Source organism: Pelmatolapia mariae, linkage group LG18 (assembly GCF_036321145.2).
Source record: "Pelmatolapia mariae isolate MD_Pm_ZW linkage group LG18, Pm_UMD_F_2, whole genome shotgun sequence".
Taxonomy (NCBI): Eukaryota; Metazoa; Chordata; class Actinopteri; order Cichliformes; family Cichlidae; genus Pelmatolapia; species Pelmatolapia mariae.
Genome location: NC_086243.1, coordinates 5,187,156 through 5,203,920, shown reverse-complemented (window position 1 = coordinate 5,203,920; position 16,765 = coordinate 5,187,156). Strand labels below are relative to the sequence as shown.

Sequence of the window (16,765 nt, the reverse complement as noted above, 5' to 3'; positions counted from 1 at the left end):
TCTTCACCATCTACACTGCAGACTTCTCCCACAACTCCACCCAGTGCTTCCTGCAGAAGTTCTCTGATGACTCTGCTATAGTCGGCCTCATCACTGATGGGGACGACAAGGAGTACAGAGGACTGACTCAGGACTTTGTGGACTGGTGCCAGCTGAACTACCTCCAGATCAATGCCAGTAAAACCAAGGAGCTGGTGGTAGACTTCCGCAGGCACAAACATCCTCCACTGCAACCACTGAACATCCAAGGTATGGACATTGAGACTGTGGACAGCTACAGGTACCTTGGTGTTCATCTGAACAACAAACTGGACTGGACTCATAACTCAGACGCCCTCTACAGGAAAGGGCAGAGCAGGCTGTACCTGCTGCGGAGACTCAGGTCGTTTGGAGTGGAGGGCCCACTCCTGAAGACCTTCTATGACTCTGTGGTGGCCTCAGCCATCTTTTATGGTGTGGTCTGCTGGGGTGGCAGCATCTCTGCTGGGGACAGGAAGAGACTGAACAGGCTGATCCGAAGGGCCAGCTCTGTTCTAGGATGCCCTCTGGACCCAGTGGAGGTTGTGAGTGACAGGAGAATGGTGGCTAAGCTGTCATCCCTGCTGGACAACATCTCCCACCCCATGCATGAGACTGTGACAGCACTGAGCAGCTCCTTCAGTGGGAGACTGCGGCACCCACGGTGTGGGACGGAGAGATTTCGCAGGTCTTTCCTCCCCACTGCTGTCAGACTCCACAACAAAGACTTTAACTGATCAAACACATCCACAAATGTGCAATAACACAAATGTGCAATAATCTTTCTGGCACCGTTGTATTTTTCACTCTGTTGTATATAGCATTTGTATTCTATTTTTATCCTATTGTATATTTTATTCTATTTTATTCTACTGTATATAGTATTCTATTTTTATTCTATTCTGTACAGTTGTGTACTGTATTTATTCTTATTTTATTCTAATTGTCCTTCATAACTTTTGCACTGTCCACTTCCTGCTGTGACAAAACAAATTTCCCACGTGTGGGACTAATAAAGGTTATCTTATCTTATCTTATCATAGCATTGTACAACTTGCCTCATTCACCCAAGCACTTTTTTCTACGTATCTAACGTTCACACTCTAATGGATGCATTAGAGACTTGGGGTTAGTAGCTTTCCCAAGGATAATTGGCAGCCTGGGATTGAAACACTAACCGTCCAATTAGTAAATGACCTGCTCTACCTCCAGAGTTATAGCCACTCTAATTCAGACACAAGGATTTGCAAAAACAAAATTTTAGGGATCAGTAACATTGAATCAAAGGTTAGTGAATATGATTAGAGTTAGAGTTTGCTGGTCAGGTGTGTTGACCCAGGGTGATATCTAAAACCTGCAGGACACCGGCCTTTGAGGCCTGGAGTTCCCCAACCTTGAGTTAAGAGAGTGGAAGGGTGGACGTATAATTAAAAAAGATGCAGAAAGAAAAAGGCTGAAAAGAAAAAGGAGCAACTAATGACCCAAAGCAAACAACCTTATGTGCAGTATCAAACATGGCATTTCCTCTGTTCTGGTGTGGTCACTAAAACTGTATTAATGCTTACACACACAATTCATCACTCTTTGGACAACACCTAACAACAGTTGTAAAGCGGGACAATCAAGAGCTTCTCTGTGTAGAAGTGGAATGTCTTTCTGGATGTGTGTTTATGAGCGACCTCATCCTACGATACGCCATTGGACTTAAACAGCTGTTAGTGGCAGGCTTACAGTACATAATCACTATCTCATTGTTGTTTTCCGATGATATCCTGCCTCTTGGTGGGTTGCATCACTGAGATGAACATTTGAAAGCTGTTTATTGCATCTCAGAATATACCAACCACCCCATATATATATATATATATATATATATATATATATATATATATATATATATCACAAAATGTACTAGTCACACACTATCTTTGATATGATCTCCCTAGATAATAGTACTGAATATTGAGCAATAGTCCCAGCTTAGAAGAGGCTATCTGAGCAAAGCTGTTGCCCCGACTCTATAACCCTGGGTATATAACCCTTTTGTAATCTTATTTTAAAAGCCAGAGAGGCTTGCTGTATATTTTTATATTTTTTGTTGCATGAATGTTGAAAAAGCAGCTTTCATACCAATATTCTTTCTCACGCAATACCACATGCGATATTTTCTTACAATCTTCACTATGTCATGTGCATCTACGGTACACCATCCTCATTAATTTATCTTCAACAATCACTAAATCCATGTAAGGCCCTGGGCTCTTCAAGGCGACAGAGTAGCCTACAACACTGTGATGTGAGTGTGACAATATGCCATATCTAACAGTCATAGACCACTGCATGACAACCAGGGGCAAAAGAAGCCAGTCTGAACAGGCCAGTCATAATGTTAATCTAAGCCACTGTGTCTTTAAGTGGCGTACAAAAGCTGTTAGCAAAACTAAAAGCTTAAAGTGTGGCCAAAGCCTTCATTTGTCTGCAGGGGATCAAACCTTTGACCCCTGATTCTCTATAAATGGTACTGGACACAGTTGTCACAGAGTACAGCTATATCAAATACAGCCTGGACCATGTAATGTAGTCTCGTGCTGTTTTTACAAAGGCAGTGGTTGCAGCTCTGGCCCAGTAGTTTGATGTACAGGTCCAACAAAACCCATACTTAAGAATCCTTGGGACGACATTAAACCACAGTTACTGCCCCTGATGTGTCATCAGTCTTTCGTGGTCAGTAAGAGTAGTAGCTATGCAGGTCATTTGCATTAACTATTAGAGAGACTTTGGACAGCAGACTATCATTGGTTCTGGTAATGTTGCTAACATAATACTGACAAAGATCTATCAATAGGATCACGCCAGCCGTGACACATTTATTTGCGTGCTAACAATAAAAAAAACATGGAATATTCATGGGGATGAGTATGGGTGATGCTGGCTGCTCACTAGGATTACCATGCTGAAAATGAGACAAGTAGCCTACCACCAGCACCCATTAATTTCACTAAGAACTGATGACACTGTCGGTCCAGGTAGACTCCCACCTTTTTGAAGTCTTCTACAACTCTGTCCTTATTTAAGAGCAACAAGTTATAACATCAACATACAAGAGGTGGTCAGTAAGCTAATTCTACAGTGACAATTTAGTTAAATTCAAATGAAAATACACATCTAATGATTCTGTCAACCTCTTGCCTGTTTATTCATTGGTTCTTTCTTTTTTTTCTCCTTTTTTACCTCAAAAGGAGATGACAACCGGAGAGAGTCCTCTGCATTCATCAACCCAGACATGGACACAGAGACCTACTATGAAGGCAAGAATATGGCCTTGTTTGAGGTAAGATAAATTAAAAATGAATGATTTGTCTGTTTTTAATACGTATAGTCCAAAACATGCTGCTAACGATTTAAACGGTATCTAAGATATAGTAAGTTTTTGTTATTATGTAACATTAATAGAAAAGCAGCGTCACAAAAGTTAAAGACGGGACTGTGTGACCAGATGGTTGCAATTTTTAAATCTTTGCAATAGGAAGAAAGTCAGACTGGGGTCATTGAGTGCTTCTGTTTAGTTTGTCCCAAATCTCTCATATACAAAATCAATCTGAGATGGTCTCAGTTATCTTAAAGTCTGTTCACTCACTGGCCTTAAAAAAGTCATTCATACATGGAAAATGTGCTACATACATACACAATAAAGATCTTGGAGTCAATAAAGGGAGTCTGTAAGGAACATACAATAGGAAATATTTCTTGGTCATGCTTGAAAGGCCTGAATTAGTCTTTATTTTTATATGTTCTCTGTCTGTTTACAGGAAGAAATGGACAGTACCCCCATGGTTTCATCTTTTCTCAACAAACTGGCTAATTACACCAACCTAACCCAGGGTGTTCGTGAGCATGAGGAAGCCGAGGATGGAGTCAGGAGGGCTGCAGTCATGGTACGTGACTCCTGTTTTTGAGCCAGCAGAACTTTGATTAATGAAAGCATGCATGCTTTGCGCCAACATAATCGTTAGTGTAGTCCTCAACACTCAGAGTGCTTTCTCCTGAAATCTGTTCTGGTGGGATTTTTAGCGTCTGCAATAAAATTTCAGCACAGATTACATCTGTACACAAGAAGGCCTTTCTTTTCGTCTGGAATATCTGCTTATCTCTTTCATCTACCATCCTGTTTTTATTTTTCGATATACAAGCACATTCTGTTTCAGTACCAGCAGCTCATTAACATATCTAAAGACTGGATTGTATTATGTGAAAGAGATGTTCAAGAAAAAAACAGATTTGGGTAAAACAAGTGAAATTTCAGCAGAATATCAGTTTCTCCACATTAAGCCACCCTAACATCACTATGGACATATCCTTCTTTACAACATTGCTTCAGTTCATTGAGATTTGTGAGCATTTAACTCAGTGACTGCAGTGTGTCCTGGTCCTGTCTTCTTACCAAGGACAAGATAACTTTTATTATGTCTTGATGTTGATGATTTTTTTTTTTTACTAGTGTAAAGGCCACCATAAGGTCCCAGTGGACAAGCATGTTTTTTTATGATACAGTTCCATGAAACATGCTCTAAAAGGCAGCACAAACAAAAAAGGAGGTTTAGTGTTTCATTCAGTTCACTGAATTGAATTAGCAGCACAGCAGCTGTGTAAACATCCTAATTTTGATCCTCAAGTTCAAAGGGTTGAGTTAATATGAAAAATAACCCCAAGAAGTTGTTGTGAAGGAGTAATTATCTATAGAGACTAGACGTTTTATGCTAAACAGTGCAGTTACAAAGTGTTTGGATACAGACACAGACCCACAATTTTAAGGATCAGACTGTAAAGTTACTCTATGTTAGTTAAGTTACTGTTACTGCATCCTTATACTAAATAAGAAGATATTTAATCCTTACATTTAGTTTATTTTGTTTCCATGTTTTGAAACCAGCCTTTTAAAGTACCCTATGGTGTTGTTTATTTCAAGATGAAAGCCTTAATTATCTTTTTATCCATCCATCCAACCATTTTCTTGCACTTCTCCGGTTCAGGATCAGCGGGGCCTGGCCTATCCCAGCTGTCAAAGGACATCCTTCTGTCACAGGCCTAATGTAGAGAGACAGACAGCCATTTGCACTCACATTCAAACCTACAGGCAATTTAGAATCACTAATTAACCTCACCAAACTAACTGCATGTCTTTAAACTGCAGCACGAAGACAGAGTACGAAGAGAAAAGCCACAAATACATGGGGAGAACATCCAAACAACACCTTGCTGCCCTGTTGTTTTGTCCTTTAACTTGCGCACTAACTAGTACTAGCAGATTTTTAAAAACAGCTATTGTTAAAAACACCAGTAGATGTTATTGCAATGCAATTAATAAAGTGGGAAAATGTGGAAATTTTTCAATGGCTTCAAACACCTCGGATTCTATGCTTTCTCCACTTCCTCCAGACACTAGGACCCTCATTTCAAAAAGAAATACAAAACTTACATTCGATCGGGGCGATCGTGGCTCAAGAGTTAAGAGTTCGCCTTGTAATCGGAAGGTTGCCGGTTCGAGCCCTGGCTTGGACAGTCTTGGTCGTTGTGTCCTTGGGCAAGACACTTCACCCGTTGCCTACTGGTGGTGGTCAGAGGGACCGGTGGCGCCAGTGTCCGGCAGCCTCGCCTCTGTCAGTGCGCCCCAGGGTGGCTGTGGCTACAACGTAGCTTGCCATCACCAGTGTGTGAATGTGTGTGTGAATGGGTGGATGACTGGATATGTAAAGCGCTTTGGGGTCCTTAGGGACTAGAAAAGCGCTATATAAATACAGGCCATTTACCATTTACCATCAAAAAGAGGACTTTGGACTGCTGTGTATCAGTCCAGTTTCTTTTCTTCTTAGGCCAGGTGAAAAGCTTTTCATGTTTCCGTTACAGGAGTGCCTTGAAATTAGGTGTATGACAATAGTAGCGCCCTTCCTGAAGACGTTGGTACTTGATGGTTCTCGATGCAACCAGCGTCAGACCGTCGCTTGTAAAGTTCTCCAGAGCTCTTGAACATCATAATCGACATCAAAGCTGCAGTCATGCCTGTTACTTATGCACCTTTTTGTACCACACTTTTCCCTCCCAGTCAGCTTTCCATTAATATACTTTATTACAGCACCCTGCAAACAGCCAGCCTTTTCAGCAATGTGGTTTATCCTCATTGTGGGCGCTGTTGATGATCGTCATCTGAACAACTGCTGAGTCATCAGTCTTTCCCCAACCAAGCTAAAGGACTGACAGCAACACAAACATGAACAATAGGAGCCCAAAGGCCTGCTTGTTCCTTCTTCTGCACTGTGCACAATGACGACGATGGACTGCAATGATATTTTTTCACTTTGTTCACAGACTAGGCCCACATCAACCGGAGGTGGAAACTCATTCTGTGAACCGTTAGTCTGAATGTCTTACCATAATCCTCCTCAAGGGTCTCACACTCCTAAAATCTTTCAGTTGCTTTGAGAATATTACCAAAAACTGGTGAACAAAAACTCAGCCAAGAGCAAGTGAAAATAGGTCAAATGGTGCGACAAAGAGAGAAAACAGAAGAGTTTGAGGCAGAAAAGACTAAATGTTCAGATTTTTTTTTAAAATCTATCCATCTTTAATCACTTGAGCTTCATGTGATAGAGCTGGGGATTTTACAAATACAGTGCAGGCAGCCGGTTCAATACAACCAAACATACAGCACATTAACAGTTGTATCTTTTTATCAGGACTTAGATGAGGGATTGTTAACAACCACCTTCATTAAGTCATAAGATTGATTTCATCTCCTTTGTGCTTAAATAAACTGCCTGGTATGGAAATGTGATCAGGGAGACCAATTTTCTTCGACTCAAACTGAAGAGAAAAATGACAACATTTTTCCCGGTAAAACGTCTGTACAGATGTTACCTGGGTGGGTGACTTTGATAACTGTCAAGCTACTGCCAATAGTCTGTTAGAGTGGCTTATTAACCGGATACACCGAGAAACAGCTAGCCTTTGACCACAGGTCCACAGGTTTAACCAAAAAAAAAAAAAGCAGACACACAATAAAATATGTTTCAAAACTGCTGCTTTGTGGCAAAAGTTGTACATGCTGCAGAAAGCGGGCTTTTAACTGAGAAGGCGCTTTCATTCCAACAATTTCTCCCTTTTGTGGTTTTGCTGAAGTCAAAAACAACATTAGTCATTGACAAGACAGTGGGACCTTGGTCTGTTGCTCTATGTGGAAGCATTGATGATGTTTGACTAAAACCCGCCCCCTGAATGATAGCTGAGAGCTCTGTAGAGGATCTGGACCTTTAACTTAAACGGCTCAGACAGCATAGAGCCAGTGAAGGGAAGAAAACAGGCAGGAGAGCAAGGCAGTGTAACAGAAAGGAGAAGATGTGGGAGGTTTGGAAATCCACAGCAGGCACTTTGCAGCATTTTGACAAACAGCTGAGCGCAATGGAGAAAGCACAGGACAAAATGTTTGCATGTCGGAAAATGGTACGTACTCTTTGGTGTGCGTATGCAGTATGTATATGCTTGTCTGTTGTAATCTGCATTGCTAATGCTATACTGCACTTAAATCATTCAAGTTATGTGACCCTGCTGGTGTTTTTAATGAGCTTTGATGTTAGTCGGTAAATGACAGCTTCAGTGTGATTTAATTTTTCATATTTTCCATCTAATTTTTTTCATTTTCTGCAAGTTGTGTTAAGCACAAGGTTATCTCGAAAATAGCCTTATTCTCTTCAGTAAAACTGTTTAACCTATCGACAAGTTTTATACGCATGTAATTAAAATAAAAGTGAATAATGTAATATTTTGTGTTGATGATTTCGGTTTCTGCTGACCTTTGTCATACAGTGTAGTCAGTAACTTGATTTTTCGCCAATCAAGATAGGATGTATGATTTAGTTGTTCCCTTACTTTTTGGTGAGTATTTCATTTTGTGAAACGGCACGTGGCTAAAAGAAAACCTGCCAGTAACCCTGGGCTGGCTGCCCATGATCTGATGGGCATTAAGAGGACAACCACCAGAAAAAATCTGACTGTAGAGTCTTTGAAAACGCAAGAAATTATTTTTAGCTTTAACTAGAAGTAAGTGGCATTGAATTTGATGCATCTTAAACAGATGATAACATGCCGAAGCACTGTAAACATACAGTAATGTTAAATGCAGGATGTGCTTTGTAATTTAACACTTTGAATGAGAAGAAGTTTTTTAAGTGGCTTGGTGTGGCTGTGAGGAGGGACACATGTTGGATTTCCCCACACTGCAGCCTACTCTCATGTTTACAAAAAGAAAAAGAAGAATCTCCTCAGTAACAGTGCAATGAGGCATAATTCAAGATTCACTCTCACCTTTGTGCATGTCTGTTTGTCTGTCGGCAGGTCCCCCATATGGGAACATTCATTGGGGTCTACCTGCCCTGCATGCAGAACATTCTGGGGGTGATTCTCTTTCTGCGCCTCACCTGGATTGTCGGCACAGCAGGAATTCTCGGATCTTTCGCCATTGTCTCCATGTGCTGCATCTGCGTGAGTAATTGACAGCTTCAGATGACAAGCTGGCCTGCTTAATTAGTCTCAAAATGTGGCGGTGGTGCTAAACAAAATGTCCCTCTTGGCCAGCCATCAGTGACGTAGCTGTGATTAAGCGTGAGATTTACGGCACGCCAATCACAGCTCCTCTGAATTTATGGTGTGCTGAGCATTAATGTCTTTGTCTGAGTCCCCAAAACGAGCAGAAAACCAGTCTTATTTACAACCGCAGCACATACGTCAGTAGCTCCAGATGGCCAGACAGAGAAGTGCCTGTTTCAAAGTTTGAACTTGAATGCTCAGCACTCATGTGATGTGATGCGAACAATCTGCAAACTACAACCCCTTTACATTATAGACTCACCCTGCCACGCTCTCATGCTCCACACCAAAGAGATGACGGGCAATAGAGGTGATGATGCCAGTGGTGTCATTTTTCTTGTGTCTGTGTTTTACACTTAAAGTTCCTCCCCGTTAGCTGGGCAGCGGGCAGAATGTCAGTGAAGTGAAAAGACGCATCCTAACAGAAGGGCTCATTCAGTAAAACCTTGGAGAAACCTTCTAGAACAAATCTCCTGGAAACAGAGACTCTCTCGCTGTTTCAATTTCTCTGGAGAAACTACAAAGTTTACATGCGTTTTTTTATTTTATTTGTTGCTATTTGCAACCAGTTTCACTGCACAGAGCTTGGCTGTATGGTGCAGCAAAACTTTAGCTGTCATTTTTTTAAATGAATTTTCCAACAGTGTCTGAGTAAAACTCAAACATTGCAGAGTGAGACAATCAAGCTTATTTTTCTTGACTAAGTACAATAAATACAAAATACTTAAATATATGACTGTACTTCAGTGTTTCTGATTTTCAGCGTGGCCCTCAGTCACACTCAGTTTGACACTGGTGCTTTCACTGATTCTGCTAAATTTAGGCAACTTTGTGTTTGATGGAGTGGAAACAAAATGCTAGAATTTTTTTTTCACTGGCATATTGCACAAAACAACATAGTATTTAGTACTCTGCATGCTTTTTTGTTTCACATTATTGCATTCCTAATTCTAATCAGAGGCTTCAGTGACTGTTTTCAGGTATTTGCACTACTTACTTTGTATTTTAATGACACATTATACTTCCGCTCAGCTGCAATTCAAAGAACTATTATCTGAGCATGATGCTTGCACCTTGACAACTTATTTCTTTTTACAATGAAAACATAAGCTGGTCAATGTTATTTTCATTTATTTTTCTTTCTTTTATGTTGCTTTTACAAAACCATCCACTGGTGATCATCTGTCCTGTTTCTTTTGCTTTTTTCATGCAGACATTGCTCACAGCTATATCAATGAGTGCCATTGCAACAAATGGAGTTGTCCCAGGTACATAATGAATTATTTGATTTGCTTTTACGGTACAAGAGATGTATGTACATGCAGTCTGCAAAAATAGCTGCAATTGTGAGTGAGATTATACAGAGTTTGAATTTAGCTATGATTTGCACAGCATACAAAATATTTTTTAAACTTCATCATTGTGTGAGAGCAAGCTAATTCTGCACACTGTGTAGAGCACAACCAATTTTTTGGCATGCCAGTGTTATCAGCCGATATCTGCTATTTGCTGATTGATTGGTATTGGCATCTGATTTCGATTATAGAGAAGTAAAGAAGAGGCATTGATGTTATGAGTGTCAGTGTTGCATAGCTTGTCCAGAGGGACACTGCATCTTCCCTGTTGGCAACACACTTCTTTGTAATACCACAAACACAACAAGCACTTGATACATACATACAGTTTATACATTACTAAATGCACATAAACAGATTTGGCCACTGTTTGTTATGTTTTGTGTCTAAAAGGGAAAACATAGTTCGATATGTTGGAATATTGGATTTTTAAATCTCAGTAGAATATTCTCAGTAGCTAATATATGAAATCTAATGTAATGCACAAAAGCTGCAAATGGACAGAGCCCAATTTTAAAGGGGACCAATTATCCTTATTTTACGTTATTTTATGTTATGTAGATGCTGGTAAAATAATCGATGTTTATATCAAATATAGGCAACGTTTTCAAACAGCGAGGTCAGTATTATGCAAGTAATCCCTGTGAGCTAAAAGAAAACATTCTGAAACAGTTTTATGCCCAAAATGGTCTCTGAGCACAGGAACTCAGGCAACTATTAGTTTGTCAATGGAAACTTTATTTGCATTTTATTTACATTATTTATTTTTTTACATTTGTGTATGTGTAGATATGAAACTAGTAAAATGTATTTTTTTAATCACTTCTTGACAGCTGGTGGCTCGTATTACATGATCTCCAGATCTTTGGGTCCAGAGTTTGGAGGTGCTGTGGGACTTTGTTTGTACCTGGGAACCACCTTCGCTGGATCCTTGTACATTCTTGGAACCATAGAGATTCTTTTGGTTTGTAAACTCTATGTCATACAAGGAGGCAGCCATGTCAGTGCCCTTCTGATTGCACATTAATCCCTCGATCGATCTGATTTTTCTCTTTACTGTCTACCAGCTCTACATCATTCCACCAGAAAAAGTGGTCAAAGAAACAACGGCCAACGACATGCGAATCTATGGCACCTGCTGCCTGCTCCTGATGGCACTGGTTGTGTTTGTAGGGGTGAAGTAAGTTTCCATTCACCATCTGACACACACAAACAGAAGAACACACCACACAGGCTCACATTTGCCCCTCTCCTTCTGTCTGCAGGTATGTGAACAAGCTGGCTCTGGTGTTTCTGTCCTGTGTGGTTCTGTCTATCATGGCCACTTATGCAGGAGCCATCAAGACGGCCATCAAACCCTCAAACTTTAGGTGAGCGACTAATAACTGAGCAACCGCTTTTTATGAAGTGCTGGCATGTTTTCTCTGACAGTGAAAATCACGTACTGTCAGTGCTTACAGATACATTTTAAGCAATTTATTGTACTACAGCTGATTTATCCTTTTTTTAAGATAAGGAACTGGATTAGTTTGTTAGTTAGCTTGCAACCACTGCAAAGTTTGTTTTAAGTACTTGGGTAAGTGTATACGTGAGTGTGTGAAGCTGCAAGAAACAATCACATAACTTGAAACACCTTTTAGAGTCATTCGGTCAGATAGTCTTTTAAAATGTGTATTTTATCCTCTGATATGATTTGTCTTCATCTGGTGAATAGAAGGGAAAAAATATGAAACACAGCTTCTGTCTTTCTGCACACTGTACAGTCAGATTTCAGTTCATATGTGGGGGGAGGAAAATGGTGCAGTGATATACAGCTTTTGAAGAGTGGAGATTCAATTCAGTACATGTTTTATATTTATTTTAATAAGGTAGAACCTGAAATCAGATGACCCCCGTGAGAAAGCGTTTTGGCAATAGTAGGAAGAAAAAACTCCCTTTTAACAGGAAGAAACCTCTGGCAGAGCCAGGCTCGGGGAGGGGCGGCCATCTGCAATGATCAGCTGGGGGTGAGGTTAGGAAGTACAAGAGAGCCAGACTAATTAAGTGTAGAGTGGTGTATAAATACACAATGAAAGTATGAGTGTGAAAATGGGAGTGAAAACTAATAACTGCACCATAACTAATGGAGGATTCAGTGTCAAGTGATCCAGCCCTAACTCAAGCAATATCAAAAAGAAAAGTTTGAATCTAATCTTTAACTTAGAGATAGTGTCTGTCTCCTGAATCCAAACTGGGAACTGGTTCCACAGAAGAGGGGCCTGAAAGCTGAAGGCTCAGCGTCCCACTCTATTTTTAAATACCACAAGTGAACCCGCAGTCTGAGAACAAAGTGCACTGTTGGGTTGATATGGTACTATGAGGTCTTTAAGATAAGATGGTGCCTGATTATTCAAGACCTCGTAAGAGAGGAGAAGGATTTTAAATGTGATTCTAGATTTAACTGGGAGCCAATGAAAAGAAGCCAATATGGGAGAAACTGAAGACTTCAGGGAGTTTTTGGAAAACCTTAAAATAACGTCTTAGAGTAACTGTATGAGATCTGTTTTCCTTGCACAAAAGTAGAATTGTAGTTTGTAGTCTCTTTCAGCTGGTTTTCTTTGCTTTTTGTTAGATGCTAAATGTCTTAAATGTAAATACCAACTAAATTCTCTAATATTTAATACTTTTTTCCTCTCCTTTTTATTGTTAATATTATTATTATTATTATTATTTTATTACTACCACTGCTATTTTCTGTTATTTTCTTCTCATTATAACTGCACAATCTCTATATGCTCATGTAAAGCTGAGGAACACGAGCCAAAGAATTTCATTATGGATAAATGTGGCTACACTGTTTATCTGTACATGACAATAAAACTTGAAACTACTATAAAAAAAAAGATTGTATGTATTAGCATGGGTATTTGAAATTTACATAAGACATCCAAGAGACTGCGACTGTAACAATTTATGAAATGCTTAATCTCATTTTTCTCCTCTAGTGTCTGTCTGTTGGGGAATCGCACTCTGAAGAATGAAATGTTTGAAAAGTGCGCAAAAACAGATGTGGAGCTCTGGAACCTTTTTTGTGACAGTCCATATCCCAACGCAACCTGTGACGAGTACTTCGCCTTAAACAACCTGACCGAGATCCAGGCCACACCGGGAGTCCTGGGGGAAGTCATCAACGGTGCGTCACCGTCAAGCAAAAATCCACTGAGAGTTCCCCCTCTGTCACAGTCAGGCTAAATGAAACTTTTTTCCTGCAGTAAATTCTGATTATGCAGCCTGTGCTTGTCTTTCCTTTAGACAACCTGTGGGGAAATTATGGCCCAGACAACATGGTGATAGAGAAGAAAAACCTGTCTTCTGTACCAGCCGAGGCCAACAACGACAAACTTAAGAACTACGTCTTCAACGATTGGGCCACCTACTTCACTCTGCTGGTGGGAATATACTTCCCCTCTGTCACAGGTAGATGATTTATTGTGGTCACATTATACAAAGATGAGAAATCATTTAGGATAAAGGTTTCAAGGGACTTGAGCGTGAGGAATTATAGTTTTAATGCATTTACATGAGTAAAATTTGTGTTGCGTTTCAGGTATAATGGCTGGTTCTAACAGGTCAGGTGATCTCAGAGACGCCCAGAGATCCATCCCAATAGGAACCATACTGGCTATTCTCACCACATCCTTCATCTGTATCCTCGAGATTCTGAATGTGTTGATTGTGTCTGTGGAACTGCTACAGGAACACCCAGAAACTCTTCCACTGCCGCTGGTTCCCCAAGGAGCAAATCCAGAAAAGGCCCCTCTGGAGTCTTGTAGTTCTTGACCCTCCCAGACCTGAAAGACCAGTGAGGGAAAGTTGGACATCAGGTGTGGCAGTGCAAGACTCTCTTGGTGTTCCCAAGGGTTAATTGCTTATTCACACGAGTGTTCAAGTGTAAAGGCATGCTTGAGGTTTGGTTTGGGGGGACACCACTTCTTGTCTTCTTGGTCTCATTTTTAGCTGAGATGAAGAAGTCATTTAAAGTAAATCCACTGTTTCCACTAATAATCCCTGTTGGTCAGCATTAGGGAACCTATTTATCTCGAGGTGTAGTGGAGACAGAGGTGACACTGTTACATTACTACGTTACAAGAGCAGGGATATTCTGCGGCTGAAGACCAGGTTTCCTCAGGTGTGATGATAACTGAGATGTAATGGGTCATGCACTGTGACTTATTACTTTGACTAAAAAGTTGAGAAAGGTTTGACGTCAGTGATGACATCCAGCAAGGATCCAAACATCTCTTACTTTCATTATTATTCATTATTTTCATATATTTACTGTTTTTTAGATTTCTTTTGTTTCCGCATTGTTCTCTATTTTATTCTGTAAGCAGTTTTTGTTGACTTTATAATTACTTATTTGTTTCCAATAGTTGTCTTAACTGCTTACGCAATTCAGGGCATTCTTTTTCTTCTTATTATCATTATTAATGTTAAACGAATTGAGGGAAGAAAATGTTGATGAATCCCAGATTCACACTGCTTCTAAATTAGGTGATATTTATGCATCAGCTGTGGATGAAGAGCAGCAGATTGATATTGTCACAGGCTGTTGATGTAAAGTACATTGTCCCAGTATTTTCATCTTAACTTCCTGGTCAGATATCTCCTTTGTGGTCTTATTTGGAGCCTGTATTGAAGGGGTGGTCCTGAGAGATAAGTAAGACAATGTTTAAATGTTTGGAAAAGCAGGTGCTTTGTTTTTTCAGAACGTCTCATAATGCATTTTTATCATTGCGATTACTGTTTATTAAAGCGTATGTATTCTTCAGGTTTGGTTTCTCAGTAAAGACGAAACCTGTCATCAGCATTCTGGCCTGGCCATCACCGTGGGTGATTGTGATTGGCTCATTTTTTTCCTGCTGCGGGGCGGGACTGCAAAGCCTTACTGGTGCCCCCCGGCTGTTGCAGGCCATTGCTCGCGATGGCATCATTCCTTTCTTACAGGTTAGTGGAAGATAGATCCTTTCTTCACTTCTTTTGAAAAACACCTATTCCTTTTTCATTTTTATCTTGAAAGTGCACATGCAGCTTCCTTTCATGCTTCATTATTGTGCTTTTTTACCATTTACAAGCCAACAGCAGAGGTAGTAATAACTTATGAATGTGTACTGTAAAAAATGTTTGGTCTACTTTCTCATTTTTAAATGATTATTTAAAAGATTTCCTTATTTTTCACAAAGTCTTCTGAACTGATTGTTTCATTCATAAATTGTTAAAGGACTGGTTACATTATACACGTCGCAGCTTCCCAGAGTTTTAAGGAAGCATGTTTAGGTTGTGTATTTAATCTGTTTCCTTTTATGTGTTTCTCAAAATGTGTTTTCAGTTTCTAACATAATAAATTAGAGAAAAGCTGCAAATTCGCACACAGGAGTTAGAAAGGCGTGCCTTTTTGCCCTTGATAAAAATAAGTACTACATCAAACCTCTGTCCTTTGGATCTCTTTTTCTCAGGTCTTTGGTCATGGGAAGGCTAACGGTGAGCCCACCTGGGCTCTGTTGCTGACTGTCGGGATCTGCGAGATAGGAATCCTTATTGCCTCTCTGGATCATGTAGCCCCCATCCTCTCCATGTATGTGCTTTTTTCCCCATGATGTCAGCCTCTTTTTGTCACTGAATTTGTTAATGTCTTTACATTTTATACTAATCACTGGTCTTCTCAGGTTTTTCCTCATGTGCTATCTGTTTGTCAACCTGGCCTGTGCTGTTCAGACTTTGCTCTGCACCCCCAATTGGAGACCTCGCTTTAAGTTCTATCACTGGTAAGAGCATGTCCTAGAAATCTCTGTCTCTTATCTCTGAGTGTGACAGTAATGATGACACTGCTTGTTTCCTGTAGGACTCTGTCCTTCTTAGGGATGAGTCTTTGTCTCTCCCTCATGTTCATCTCCTCCTGGATCTACGCTCTGGTCGTCATAGTGATAGCCGGCTGTATCTACAAATACATTGAATACAAAGGGTAAGTTTCAGGTGATGAGATCAATTCAACGTTTAAAACAGGTGCAGGTAAGAAGGTATGGTCAGAAACAAACTGATACACAACAATCGTTTTAGAGCGGCTGAGCTTTTCAAAAGTAAAGAGAGGCAAAGGTTTGCCAGTCTTCAAAGAACTGTGACAAATTGACAAACTGTGGAACAATTTCAGAAATGCAAAATATCTTATCATATACAGTACATGATATCATTAAAAGATTCAGAGAATCTGGAGAAATCTCTGTGTGCACAAGACAAGGCCAAAAAGGGTCTGAGATGGCACTGCATGAAAAACAGACAATATTATGTCATGGAAAATCAGTGCATGGGCTCAGGAACCGCTCCAGAAAAAACAGTTTGCTTTGCCATCCACAAATGCAGGTTAAAGCTCTTTCTTGCAAAGAATATGACCGATAACCGCCATATTCACTGGGCCAAATATAAAATCTTCTGTGGCCAGATGAATAAAAATATTAAAATTGAAAAACACGGGCGCTGTACTCGGCAATTTAAAGAGGAGAGGAATGAGCTGGCCTGTTATCAGCACTCTTTTCAAAAGCCTGCATCTCTAATGTTATGCAGATGCATTAGTGTGCAAGGAATTGGCATCCTTCGACAACTGGAAGGATGCCATCAGGTGGTGAAAGGTTTCTACAAGTTTTAGAGCCACATACGCTCCCATCCCAACAACACCTTTTTCTGAAAATCAAAATGAGTTCTCGTTTGTTGAGATGTAGTAA

The 16,765-nt window shown here is 40.2% G+C and overlaps 1 protein-coding gene across 4 annotated transcripts in view; it reads left to right on the top strand.

The window, feature by feature from the left end:
- Positions 1-16,765, top strand: part of LOC134616724 (solute carrier family 12 member 7-like) — a 38,625-nt gene that overhangs the window by 10,853 nt on the left and 11,007 nt on the right. For all 4 annotated transcript variants that reach the window (XM_063461688.1, XM_063461691.1, XM_063461690.1 and 1 more), the window contains 15 exons: positions 3,258-3,349; positions 3,828-3,953; positions 8,404-8,550; positions 9,869-9,923; positions 10,844-10,974; positions 11,078-11,190; positions 11,276-11,380; positions 12,995-13,182; positions 13,302-13,466; positions 13,597-13,695; positions 14,652-14,709; positions 14,822-14,996; positions 15,506-15,624; positions 15,716-15,814; positions 15,892-16,011. In XM_063461688.1, the coding sequence (XP_063317758.1) occupies positions 3,258-3,349; positions 3,828-3,953; positions 8,404-8,550; positions 9,869-9,923; positions 10,844-10,974; positions 11,078-11,190; positions 11,276-11,380; positions 12,995-13,182; positions 13,302-13,466; positions 13,597-13,695; positions 14,652-14,709; positions 14,822-14,996; positions 15,506-15,624; positions 15,716-15,814; positions 15,892-16,011 (1,792 nt within the window). The remainder of the gene's footprint in view (positions 1-3,257; positions 3,350-3,827; positions 3,954-8,403; positions 8,551-9,868; positions 9,924-10,843; positions 10,975-11,077; positions 11,191-11,275; positions 11,381-12,994; positions 13,183-13,301; positions 13,467-13,596; positions 13,696-14,651; positions 14,710-14,821; positions 14,997-15,505; positions 15,625-15,715; positions 15,815-15,891; positions 16,012-16,765) is intronic.